Genomic DNA, 12,682 nt, shown 5'->3' on the forward strand with positions numbered 1-12,682 from the left:
AGCAGAGCCACCCACCTAAGCCCAGTGTAGATCAGTCAAGTTCTAGCCAATCTGCATACCAATGAAAAATTTAAAAATAATTACCTTTTTAAAATACAGAGTTATGAGGTGGTTTGCTACATAGTAACAGTTGACTACTACAGCTAGTAAATAATTGATAGAGCTGGAACATTCCCCTGGATTTTTCTGACCATAGGACTCACACTTACAGCCAGTGCCACTCTCTATAGATGAATTAATGCAGTTCACACAGGGAAAGGGCAAAATAAATGGGTTTCTAGAATCAAATAGCATATGAAAAGGAGGCTACACAAATTTATTCTTCCAAAACTAGAAATGATTCATAATTTATGGTTATGTTTGGTACCTATATTAGAGCATGCAATCCTTGAGATCAGATACTATCTCTTTTTCATCTCTGTGGTCCTGGCATCCCACACAGTGCCTAGTACAAAATATGTCCAACATGTGGAAGCAGCCAGTCACAAGTTTCTCAAATATCATTTTACAATATTAAACAAATGAGCACACTGCCAACATAAAGTTTGCAAATTCCCAATAAACTAGATTTAAATCACATTTGATGACATTTCCCAAAATTATTCACTTAACTTAGGAGAATAAAATGTTAGTATACTAAAAGCACTGAAAATATAAAAAGACAATACCAATTTTTTTTTAAGTACAGAGATGAACTGATGGAAAAGGCAAATTCGCATTAATAAAATTTGTTAATCTAATCATTTTTAGAAAAGTGCTAATGACATAATATTTCAGGTTTACTTTTCTGTCATAAAATACAATAGAAATCTGTAAAAAAATTATATGCATTTCAAATAAATATTATTGACTTAATTCTCCAGAAAAAGAAAACTATATGAGTTCAGTTAAGGCTGAGTTAGTTTCTATATTGTAACTGCTTTGACATAATTTGACAAAAGAGTTTAAGTAATGTTCCAAATGCTTATTCAGGAACATCCCCCAAACCAAAAGAACATGGTTCTGTCTTCTAAATATATTAAAACAGTGGCTACACAAACATTACCTTGTCTTATAACTTTAATACCATTAGTAATTATGAAATATTTTACTGTTGTATTTTTTAATTGCTAACAACAGGAGCAAGAACATTATCCTAAGAGAAGGTTGTCATTGAAGGAAAGACATTACAGATGGAATTTTGTCATCAAATTTTCACTTCCTTTCAGATATGACACTGGCTAATGTGTAGAGAATGAACTAGAAAGAGATAAGAGGAGACTTCAGAGAAATAAGTTAGGTTAGTGTAATTACTAGGCAAGAGATGATGATGGCCTGTTGCAGAGAAGCAGCAATGGGACAAAGAAAAGTAGAATTACTAACGTAATTAGGAAGTGAATAGACAGGATTTAATAATTGACTGAATGAGGGGGGTAGGAGGTGATAAAAAAGGAGGTGTCAAGGATTTCGCCAAGTTTCTGACTTGCCCAAATACATGGTGATAACATTTAATGGGGAAAAAAAAGAAGTTTTGGGGAGATGCTGGGGAGTTCAGTTTTAGACATGTTAAGTTTGAGAAACTTGAAAGAAATACAAGGTATTATACAGACTTCAGTGAAATAACGGGGATGAAAGTGATTGCCTACAGAAAGAGTGCTGACGGAGGAAACATGAGGTCCCATGGCAAATCCTAAAGAACATTCACATTTAATGTGTCATTAAAGGGACAGCACTCCACAAAAGAGAATTGAAGAGGAGGGAGGCAGTAGAAAAAAATAATGCTAACATCAATGTATAAGTAAGGCAATGGATGTTTGCAAAGTTTAAATTCTTTGCTTAGGGCTTCCCAGCCAGTAAATGTTGCAACCAAGATTTGGGCAGTGGGAAACCTCACTCCAGGACCTGAGCTATAATTAATCATTATGTTATATAAGAGAGTGAAGGGGTCATAGAAACCAAAGTTGATTTTTTTCAAGAAGGCGGCAATGGCCAACTGTATCATATGTTGCTAATAAGCCATGTAAAATAAACATCTGTACTTGTCCACTGCTGAGACTTAGGAGAGCACATGAGATGTGAGGATACCCTTAGCTGTGGCTGAGATGAAAGGTCTTTTGCACAAACTTGTATGTTTTTTGATTCTGAGTTTCTCTACCTTCTCTAGAAAAGCAGCGTAGGTACTGGATGGTGAAATATACATTGTTACCTTGCCTTTACTGCTCCAAATACAGGCAAACAGTCTGTAGTTTTATAGGATTCTACTGAAAATCAAGAGTCACATACCCAAGGCCATTGTTATTTCCTATGTACACTTTATTTTCTTAAGTTTCCTTAAGTCTAAGAATACCAAAGATGTACCAATCTCCACGAGTCTCCAAATGACTAAGTTTTAGAGACTCTTCAGAATGCTTATATATGATTAAATGGGTTACTTCTGAGTTCAATCACTTTTCATTGAAAACTTAATGGTTCTTTACTGAAACTCTTGAGAGATCACTGAACCAAATCAATTAAACGAAGGTTTATTGAATGTCTGCTATATATCCAGTATGGTAGAATGTATGAAAAGTATATTGAGATTCCATGGCATCAGTTTCAAAGAAAAGAAAAAAAATACACATTGAGAATAAGTAACGGTGCTTTTCTGGGTAATTAGGGAGGATCTCAAAGACCACACCTGTGTTGGGTCCAATTTAGCAAATTTCCTGGTTCACAGATGATGCCGGGCTTTTTAAGACAGTAGAGAGATAATGCCAATGATCTGGGAAAGGGGGAAGAGTGGGCATTAAGAGCAACAGAAAGGTTATATATTTTGGGCAAAATGACCCAAATAAAAGTAAAAAATGAGTTCTAACATAGCTGTTCAATCCCAGATCACACTAGCAACTTTAAAGACTGTTCTACATCATAACACTGTAGTAGAAAAAGTCTACTCAATATTCAAGGATACTGAAGTAAAGAGAGAAATGATTGCAATTCAAGGCATGTTAAAATAACAATAGTTTTTTAGTCTTCAAAGATAAAAACTGAGAAACAATAAAATTGTAAAAGAGAACATGGGGTTCACCAGCTCACAAAGCACTAATAGTAGAGACACCTTAAAGACCATGTCTCTTAAAAATGAAAAGATAAATACTACTTTGCACAGTCAGGAGTGAACTTAGGAAACATTCTTATAAAAGGCGAAAAAACAAAATGTATTCAAACAACATTTAGCTAAATCCATGGATGGTTACTCCATAATGAGCTATAAAAATAGAACATGATGAAGTTGTTACGCAGATAAACTTTGGGGTCTACAAAACCAAAGATAATAACCACAGTGACACTTATCAGAGAGAGAAAACAAAGCTGTACAATCATGCATCTGTCGAGTGCAGTTTTTTATGTCCTCTGAAGTATACATATAAATTTGTAAACATTTGGTCTTTGACTTTAAAACTATAAAATATTTGCCAAATAAAATCCTTCTTAAAATTTTTATTAAAATCATCTTTGGTTGCCTAATCTATTTTCTGCATAAGTGTTTTTCTTCATGAAAATCCATTGTTATTCTCATGAATATTTATATATTGTGCTTGTAGGTAATAAGGACTTTATGATACTTTACAGGCACTTGCTACTGTGAATATAAAACATACTACCAATTTTGGTAATGGTGAAAAAAAAATAAATATCATTCAATTACAAGAATGAGAGACAAAGTCTCTATCCTTAATATTAGAGTCAGACCACAATTAAGCCTAATATTCTACGATCCCACAAGTGCCAGAAATTCATTCACTTAAAAACCAAAGCATAAAAAACAAAATGAGCAGCATTCAGTGAGGAACAATTATCAGTTTTATTTGTTTATACCCTAGGAAGAAATCTGTGAAGTGACAGACTGCCTTTGTCTTAATAATTCCCACTGCTCAATCAAGCAGCTCCAGAGAACATCCTCACTTATGTAAGACAGGTTTGGATTCGATACCTTGTTTATGTATACAAAAAAAAAAAAACAATCTTAGAGCAAAATGTCCTTCCTTTCTGTAACTACTCCTCATTTCACCTTGGTGGAAATGACTGTCTTGCCACCCCTGATGCTGACTTTCCTATCAGGAGGATGAGGGGATAAATGATTTTATCCCTACTGTATACTATCAATGAAGAGTATGCATGAACACATATACACCATGCCTTTATATAAACTCTTAGGTCACAGAAAGAATCTCTAGAAATAATCCAGTCTGGAGAAGAGAGAAGCATTTATTCTTTCAACAAAAAGTTAGTAAGAGTCTTCCAGGGCCCACTGTGTGAATTCAAAGTTGAATATAATAGAGAAAAAAAACAAATATTTATTGAGTGCCTATGATAAATCAAGTACCATATCACAACCTTAAGTACATATATAATTAAGCACAGTACATTTTATTAGCCAGTTTATAAATGAAGAATCTCAAGGTCAACATCCTTAAAGATACGTGTCCTAGATCCCACAGCTAGTAAGGCACTATGCCTTGATTCTATCTCTTGATGGCTCTAAGGACTATGTCACTTCCATGACAAAATCCTGCCTTCTATCCTCAGGTTGATTACCAGTCATCTGAGGGTCAGCTTGTGTCAATCAGGATCATAAGGAGGTGGATTCATCTTTCCTGAATTACTGCCTATCAGTCATTTATAGTTTTGGGCTTTCAAATGAGACATTTTGGGGGTGGGGAGTAGGGAGGGAATCAGAGAATCCATTAATTATACTATGTATACATTTCGAATAGTACCAATTTTATTCTAAAAGTGTAAGTTAATTTATATGACAGAAAGTATTTACCTGGAGCCTTGCCACGGTTAATGATACGAATCTCTTTACAATATACTTTACTATTGGCAACCAAAATGCCAAAATTAACTTCTGACTCAATCTCCAATTGACATGCTGGAATCAACCTAGGGGAGGAGAAGAGAGGACCACATCATGAATTTTAACAATTATAAGCTGTGGTTAAATCTAAAGGGGGGCATATAAAGACACTTTTCAGTTTCTTTACAGGTCTACTGGTGGCACATTTGTCAGTAAAAGGAATTGTGAAATAAAGACATGAAAACAAGATAACAAAGCAAACACACTTTTAACAAAGAAATAAGACTTTATGCATTTAAGTACATGGCATACCCTCCCAAGTACTCACATTGAGAGGCTACCCACATGTCTCAATATTTTTTGTAGTTTAAAACACATTTGGAACTCTATTTTGGAATTGCCACCTAAGATGACATAACACATTCTTTCAACCCTCCTCAAAAAGGGTGGAACTGATTTTAACAAAGCAAAGTAGTTTGGATGATGCCAAATGTGATGAAATAAAGGAAGGTGTGATGCCATAAAATATAATTTGAGGACTAAAAGAAGGTCTAAGTACAAAAAGATACAACTGATTTTTTATGTGTGTCTCTAATTTAAAGAGCTCACTGTAGCATATTTATAGTATATGTTTTCATACGTTTTAAAAATCCATTATAATCCTACATATATGTCTCATACATATAATTTATAGTTTATAAAAGCACCATTAAGTATATTATCTTGTTTGATACTAAAAAACTCCTGAAAGGTAGATAAGTATTATATGGCTCCTATGTTTCAGATGAAAAGCCAAAGACTTAAAAAATCTAAATAATTTATCTAAAGAATTACATGAATATAATGTTGGTAAATTTAGCCTTGAATCCACATTATTAGACTTCAAGTACATTACCCTCACAAACCTAATAATGGTAACAGCACCAATAATAAATATAATAATAACTGATCTTTACTGACTCCTTAGGTTATATACCAGCCACATGAATTAAGTAATATACTCCAAACAGAATACAAACTCCAAAATATACATACATACATACATACATACATACATACATACATATATACATACATACACACACAAAAAAATACATAAATAAGAATACCTGAACAAAATATTCACAAATACTGCCTTATGCACTGGTGATCTGGGCCTTCTTGATGGGGTGTGTGTTTACATGTGTTTGTGTATTATTGGATAGGTACAGACATTCCAGAGATCAGCTAGGACTGGCCTATATATGAGGCATCTTCTAAGGAATAACCATGTTCTTCTCATAAAGAGATTGTAATTTTGTATATAATTGTACATAATTGCAGTAAAGAGGTTACACAGTCTAAAAAAGGAACTTGTTACACCAACAATATAACATGTGAAGCCTGAAACATTTTTTCAAACTATTTCTCTAGCTGGATGGAGAAAAGTGTCTTAAGAATAATTTCTTAGGAATCTTCTCTTTCTCTCTCTCTCTCTCCTCTCTCTCTCACACATACAAGGCCACACACACACACACACACACACACACACACACACCCCCCCTTCCTTCAGCCTTGTCTATCACACTTTAAGTTGGGCAGTGCTGGCATTATATTGAAACTGGTGAGTAGCTGGCCTCTGATGAGAGAGTGGATGTATGGGAGTAAGAGAAAAACCCTGTTTTGAAAGGCAAAAGCATCTTTAACACTGCTCTCCATAGGTATATCAATGTGCAAAATGGACCCAAAATAACCCTACTTAAAATAAAATGTAAATTAAATATTTATAATAGGTTAATAGTTTGTTCCTTTCCTAACATGTGTCAATTGTTTGATTTCTATGCAGAATGGGATGGTGTGCAAAAACAGAACTTCGCAACAACATGAAGAACCAAAATAATTGCAGATCTAAATTTAGTGTATAAAAATGAAAAAAATAAGGGAAAAATAAAGAGGTAAATGTCTAATATCAATATCACATTAATACTGCAATATCAATTCTGCTTCTGGTAAACAAAAAGAGCTTTCTTTACTAAGTCTTTCTGCCAAAAGGTACAAAAAATATAGTAGAAATAAAATAGGATGTAAAGTTAAGGAAAAAAAAACACAGGCAATTTTTGAATGTTTTTATCTTAATAAAAAACACCAGCAAACAGTCTTCATTTGTTTTAAACACTACAATTTGCTAAAATTTTGTCCTTTAAATTAAGTTGTAAGGAAACTATAAATGCAACAAACCCTATTAGTCAGAGAAAATACAGAATATTACTTTGACCCTAATTTTTATTTCAAGAGTGCTCAAAATGTCAGCATAAAATATGAAGAATACATACCCAATGAGAGGGATCTCTATTGCTTTATTTCCTATTAAAATAAATAGTTGGTCAGAAATGTCTTCATCTTTATCAGGATGATATTCCACCATAGCTGTCATCTGAAGTCCAGAAGCAAGTTCTTTATCCAAATTGTTCAAAATCAGTTTGAACTTCGATGGGAGAAAAAAGATCTAATTATACATCTTAACTTCTAATAAGAAAATAATGTGAGCAACTGTAGTTAGGAGTGTATATTATTTCAAGAGATATATCAAACCATAGACAATATTCCTGCCCTAAAGGCAAAGATTTAATGACTGTATTAATACTTATCCAATTCTAGATTCTTCAGATATACTTTCAACAAGACATGATTTGAAACCGACAATGCAGTCAGCTGAGAAATATGTAAATGATCATGGGCTCCTTTAGAAGTACGAGGTACTTAAATACAGAAAAAAAGGAAGAGCAATCTAATAAAAATGTTGCTGAATCATATAGACATACATAATACATACATGCATACATATACACAAACATACATACAGTATTTTATATACTTTCCACATGAGAACTCAGACTTTTTAACTTGGAGGAAATATAAAAAAGGAATAGACCAAAGAGAAAAAAAAAAAACACTTTTGTTCTTTCAAAACATTTGCTAGATTCCAGGACAAAACTTAAGGGGGAAAGAGAATAACTGTTATCTGTTGAACACCTATGGTAGGTCAAGCATTCTACATCTATTATCTCAATGCACTTCTACAGTCCTGTAAGGCTGATATTAAGGCTTCCAGCAGATAGATGAGGAAACTGGGACCTGTAGAATATAATTAATGACTAAGGTAACCCTGAGAGTGAGGATTCAAAACATGCAACCTATCTGACTCTAAAAACTTAAGCTCTTTCACCACAGCTAGAAAGAGTTCCTTTCCTGAATACATAATCTCTTTAACCCATTTCTCATTTAGGAAAAAAACAAAAAACAAAAAACAAAAAAACTGCAGCTCGCTGCCAGCGTTAATTTAACATAAACACTCTCTTTGAGGCTGAAGCAAATCTGACTGGTTTTCAATGTGAAAATATAAAAATTTTTCTTAAGAGTTATTTCTAAAGAGAACTTGTCTCTAATTTTAATGTAACAGAAGTGTATACATAAATCGGATTCACCAAATGAATTTTTAGCTAACAACTGTTCGAGAATGATGTTAACATCATGTGTAGGAATGCTACGTTTTCTAGGATTTGACATTCTCAGTGATCGAGCATAACTATATTTTGTAAAAGGAAATACCACTACTAAAACAGAATGCTATAAAAAAAAAAGATGTCATTTGTTTCCAAAGACTATCAATATTGATGCAAAAATAATAATAAAATCGAGATATTTCGTGACAAACTTTGGGTGTTAGGACTTTAATCCACAAGTTATTTCAGGGTAAACGTTGCAGCCGCAAATGCTGCTGGCGAGTATTCTCGTGGCAAATGGCAAATGGGTTAAGAAAGCAGACTATACGCCCCTCGAAAGTTAAATAATGTAAGCCAAGGACTACTTAAGTTTCATATAAGTGATGCAGATATAAGTATCTTGAAAATCCACGAGAGAACATGATTACTATGTGCCAGGAAGAAGTGCTCTTGGCCTAAGCTTAGAGATGGATGTAGAAGGTGGAGAAGAAGCAAGAAAGGGGCAGAAATATGTCAGACACAAGGAGAGAAAAGAATAAGCAAAATAATCTTTCAGCAAGCAGCTAATAAGCTAGCCTTGCTGGGCAAAGTGCTTCAACCAGTAGCAATGGGGTCATGTTGAAATTAACTTTTCAGGGCTTTTAATGCCAGGCTGATTCTAAGCAGTGTTTTCCAGCCATGAAGAACACAGAGCACTGAAATGATTTGTTGATACCACTGGTCTGAAAGCATCATACTTCCAGCAAACAATGATTCTGATACCTCATAACCGCCACAGTCCAACTCTCAGCCACAGTCCAACTCTCAATCGTCTTTCAATTACAAAACAGTTAGAAAACAATAGATTATTCCCCCACATAGGTCTTTAGGTGCTGGAAGTCCACATATCAGTTTTGACACCTTCCTTTAAAGGATCTTTATCTTCAAGAAGGGAAACCAGTGCTCCAGCAGCAAGTGCTTATGGTCAAACAGCAAGCTGCTCAGTCCTCTGAGTAATCTGCAAAGGTGTGTATGTCACCTTCCTGCTCTTAGGAGCTTCTGAACTGACCATTAATGTAAATTAAGATATACCAGGAGTTATGGAGATACCAGTCCAGACTACAATGAACGCACTTGGGAACCAGTAGGGAAGAAATAATTTGGAGATAATATGGTAAGAGTAGACATGTTAGAGAAAACGAGAACTCACATTGACTCTCAAACATGGGTAGAATTTGGAGAGAGTGATTCTTGCAGGTGGAGGAGTAAAAGCATGGATCAAAAGGAAAAAAAGTCCAAATCATGGGATTAAGGGGACAATTATGAGTGAGACTGGCCTGACTGAACCAGAGGCCACATGTTTGAGGACGATGTGGTCAAAAGTGTGTATTTTCTACAAGTGACCCACAGTAGATGGTATATCAGCACTGCATATGGTACATGGTATGTAATTAATACATAGACAATGCACGATCTTTAGCCAATGTGGAAAACCAGTACTATGCCACGCGTTAGAATCATTTTCTAGCTAATTATAATAGTGATGATAACAATGCTCTTTACATAGCACCTTTTCCTTTTTCCTCCAAGATAGTTAATGCATTTTTTGCTAATCTATCGCTTCCCTATTGACCTTTACGACTGTGAAGGATCAGGAGTGCACATCATGATCTTGTAACAAAGAGAAATTCACGTTGAAAATAAGCTCATGTCCTTGGCCTCTTAACTAGTAAGCCTGTCTGGCCACTCTCTTATCAATGTAAAAACCTGTGGTCTAAATAATTTTCCTTTATATCTCTAGATACAAACCAAAATAAAACATTATATCATAGTTCTTCCGTCTGCATAAAACCCAGGAGACATAGTGTTTGCCCACACCTGGGATTACTGCCAGCTTGAGTTTTAAAAGAAAGTATTTTTAGATATACATTCAATTGTTCAATAAATACATATTAAGGTAGTGAAATAATAAACTTTTTCCCCAATTATATAGTATTTGGAGGAATCTTTTTTTTTTTTTTTTTGGTGCTTTTTGATTTAGTGAGTAGTTAACAATCTCTTGTGATGAACAATTTTATTACAAATTACATTACTATTGTTAAATCATGCACGTTCAAAATTGAAGAACACATGATTCCGTTCATATGAAACCTAAAAACAGGCAAAATTTAATCTGTGGTGTTAGAAATCAGTATAGTGGTCATCTCTATGGGGTCATTGCTCCAGGTACTTTAAGAAGCCTTCTAGGGTGCTGGAAATACTCTATATTTGAACTAAGTGGTGGCCACATGAGTGTGCGTATATACATAGAAATTCATCAGGCTTTACTCTTGAGATTTGGGCACTTTAATGTAACAAAAATAAATAAATAGTACATCAATTTTTTAAAAATGCAAAAAGTAGAACATAAAAGTTTTTCTCACTGCCCTCCTAATCACCACTGAATATTTTCTATGTATATACAAATATATGTAATTTTAACAAAAAATCATAGACACATTTCCATTTCCATACATATAACTTCAGTTACATCCAATGTTATTTTTCATTAGGAATAGCCCATAAGAAATCAGTTACATATCAAAATTTCTTAACACCTTTCCTATATTGAAAAACAGGTGATCACAGTAAACTAATAACCGTCCATTCACACCCATGCTCTAAAATAACAGTGAGATAATGAAATTCTGTCAACTTTTAAATCAGAAGATGTGGCCAGCCTCTCACAACATTCATTTTGTTGATGATTAGACCTGAACTGACACCCCCATTAGTTTCTAAGTCCCATGAGTCCTTGCATTCCTCACATCTACTACCTATTATATAGTAAGTGCTCAACAAATATCAACAAATATTTGTTAAAATGTGAATAATAAAACTTTCCACAACCTTACAATCTCTGGAGTAATCAGGAACTTTATGATTCAAAGGGCAGTAAATAGAGAATTTTATTGTCATCATTCCACAGTATCTTGAAGCATAGATTCTGGACTGTTAAGAGGAGACAGACATGGAACCACTTTCTCTTCTTTCCAAACCCAGAATGAAAAAACTGGGAAGTACTAGATCAAATTTCCTCACCCGGTGTACCAACCCCAAGCAAAAGGGCAAAATAAAAAATAAAACAAAAAGGCGAACACACGTATACAGAGACACTTAAATCACCACTCCTCAGGAAACTCATTCCTACCCCCATAGGAACTGGGCACCTATTCTCCAAGACAAAGCAAGTTCCAGGTAGGGAGGCAGTTTCAGAGCCCCAGCCCTCCCTTGGTCCTGTTCCGAGCACCCCTGGGTTTGTTACCTGAGGCTTCACTGGCTCCAGAAACCGGATCTTCTGGTTGGTACGGCCAAGATTGTGGATAGTAACTGGAAGGCGGTACACCTTCCCAGCCAGCGTGTCCTGAAACTTCATCTCCGACGGAGTCACCCGCAGCTGCATTTCCTTCGCACTCTCCACATCCCGGGGGACGAGGGAGCCCCTGGGAGTGTCCATAGTCGCCCTCTAGGTAGCGGACTAACCGTAGAGGACTAGACCGATTGTGTACTAGCTTGGACGCCGTCGCCAGGCAACCGTCTGACGCTGCACGCGCCTCTAGCTTGGCTAGCCTCAGCGCAGCCCAAGCTGCATGAGTTGGCGATCCGAATAGAGAATGCAGACCTCTAGCAAAAGAACCCCGAGATCACAGGTGTCACCAGAGTAGCTGGAAAACATGCTAATGAAGCCCAAATCCAAGAGGCATCTCATTTTGCTTTGGCCTTGCAGAATTTTAACATGGCATTGGCGGGGGCATTTTCCTGGACCTCTCTCAAGACTATGCCTAAAGAGCAGTGGAAGAAATGTGCCCACGGGGTCTATTAAAGCAGCAAGAAGTAACAGTAACGGGGGAATTCAATATGCAGTCAGGGCCCCCTAAGTGTCCTGCTCAGTTGCCTTTAGGCTGGTGCTTCTGAAAATGTAACAGCGATCTTCTGGGTCTTTTGTTAAAATGCAAATTATGTTTCAATAGCTCTGGGGCAGGGCCTAAGAATCTGTATTTGTAACAGGAACCACACATTGAGTATAGAGGCTTTAGAAACTGTTAACTACTCTTGTTTCTTCATTTGCGAAACCAAGGGGCTGTTCAGAAGATTGAAATAAAACATCTTCAAATCTCGATGAGCACCTTTCCAACAGGCCCAGATTCACACTGCCCAATCCCTACTCTCTCCTCATCCTCGTCGGTCATGGTCTTGGGGGTTTTGAAACATATTAGGTGAGTGGTATTTCCTTGACATAAATCTGCCTCTTATCATAACTATATCATGCTTCTTCTATGGACTTTTATTAATTTGGCGCTAAGCACTGCAGAAATGGCTTTTATTTTTGTTTATTTTTAAAACTACATGGAATTTTCCCCAC

The 12,682-nt window shown here is 35.6% G+C and overlaps 1 protein-coding gene across 1 annotated transcript in view; it reads right to left on the bottom strand.

Annotated features, from left to right (window-relative positions):
• The window catches only part of CFAP47 (cilia and flagella associated protein 47), a gene marked incomplete at its 3' end in the record, with an annotated part of 348,750 nt that extends 336,958 nt beyond the window's left edge, over nt 1-11,792 (bottom strand). Inside the window, exons 1-4 of the mRNA XM_039855224.1 lie at nt 11,585-11,792; nt 7,132-7,283; nt 4,790-4,905; nt 1,626-1,669 (exon numbers count right to left, since the gene is read on the bottom strand). Of these exons, the coding sequence (XP_039711158.1) occupies nt 1,626-1,669; nt 4,790-4,905; nt 7,132-7,283; nt 11,585-11,776 (504 nt within the window). The remainder of the gene's footprint in view (nt 1-1,625; nt 1,670-4,789; nt 4,906-7,131; nt 7,284-11,584) is intronic.
• Between the last annotated feature and the right edge of the window lie 890 nt (nt 11,793-12,682).

Source organism: Pteropus medius, unplaced genomic scaffold (genome assembly GCF_902729225.1).
Source record: "Pteropus medius unplaced genomic scaffold, Ma_sr-lr_union100, whole genome shotgun sequence".
Classification (NCBI taxonomy): Eukaryota; Metazoa; Chordata; class Mammalia; order Chiroptera; family Pteropodidae; genus Pteropus; species Pteropus medius.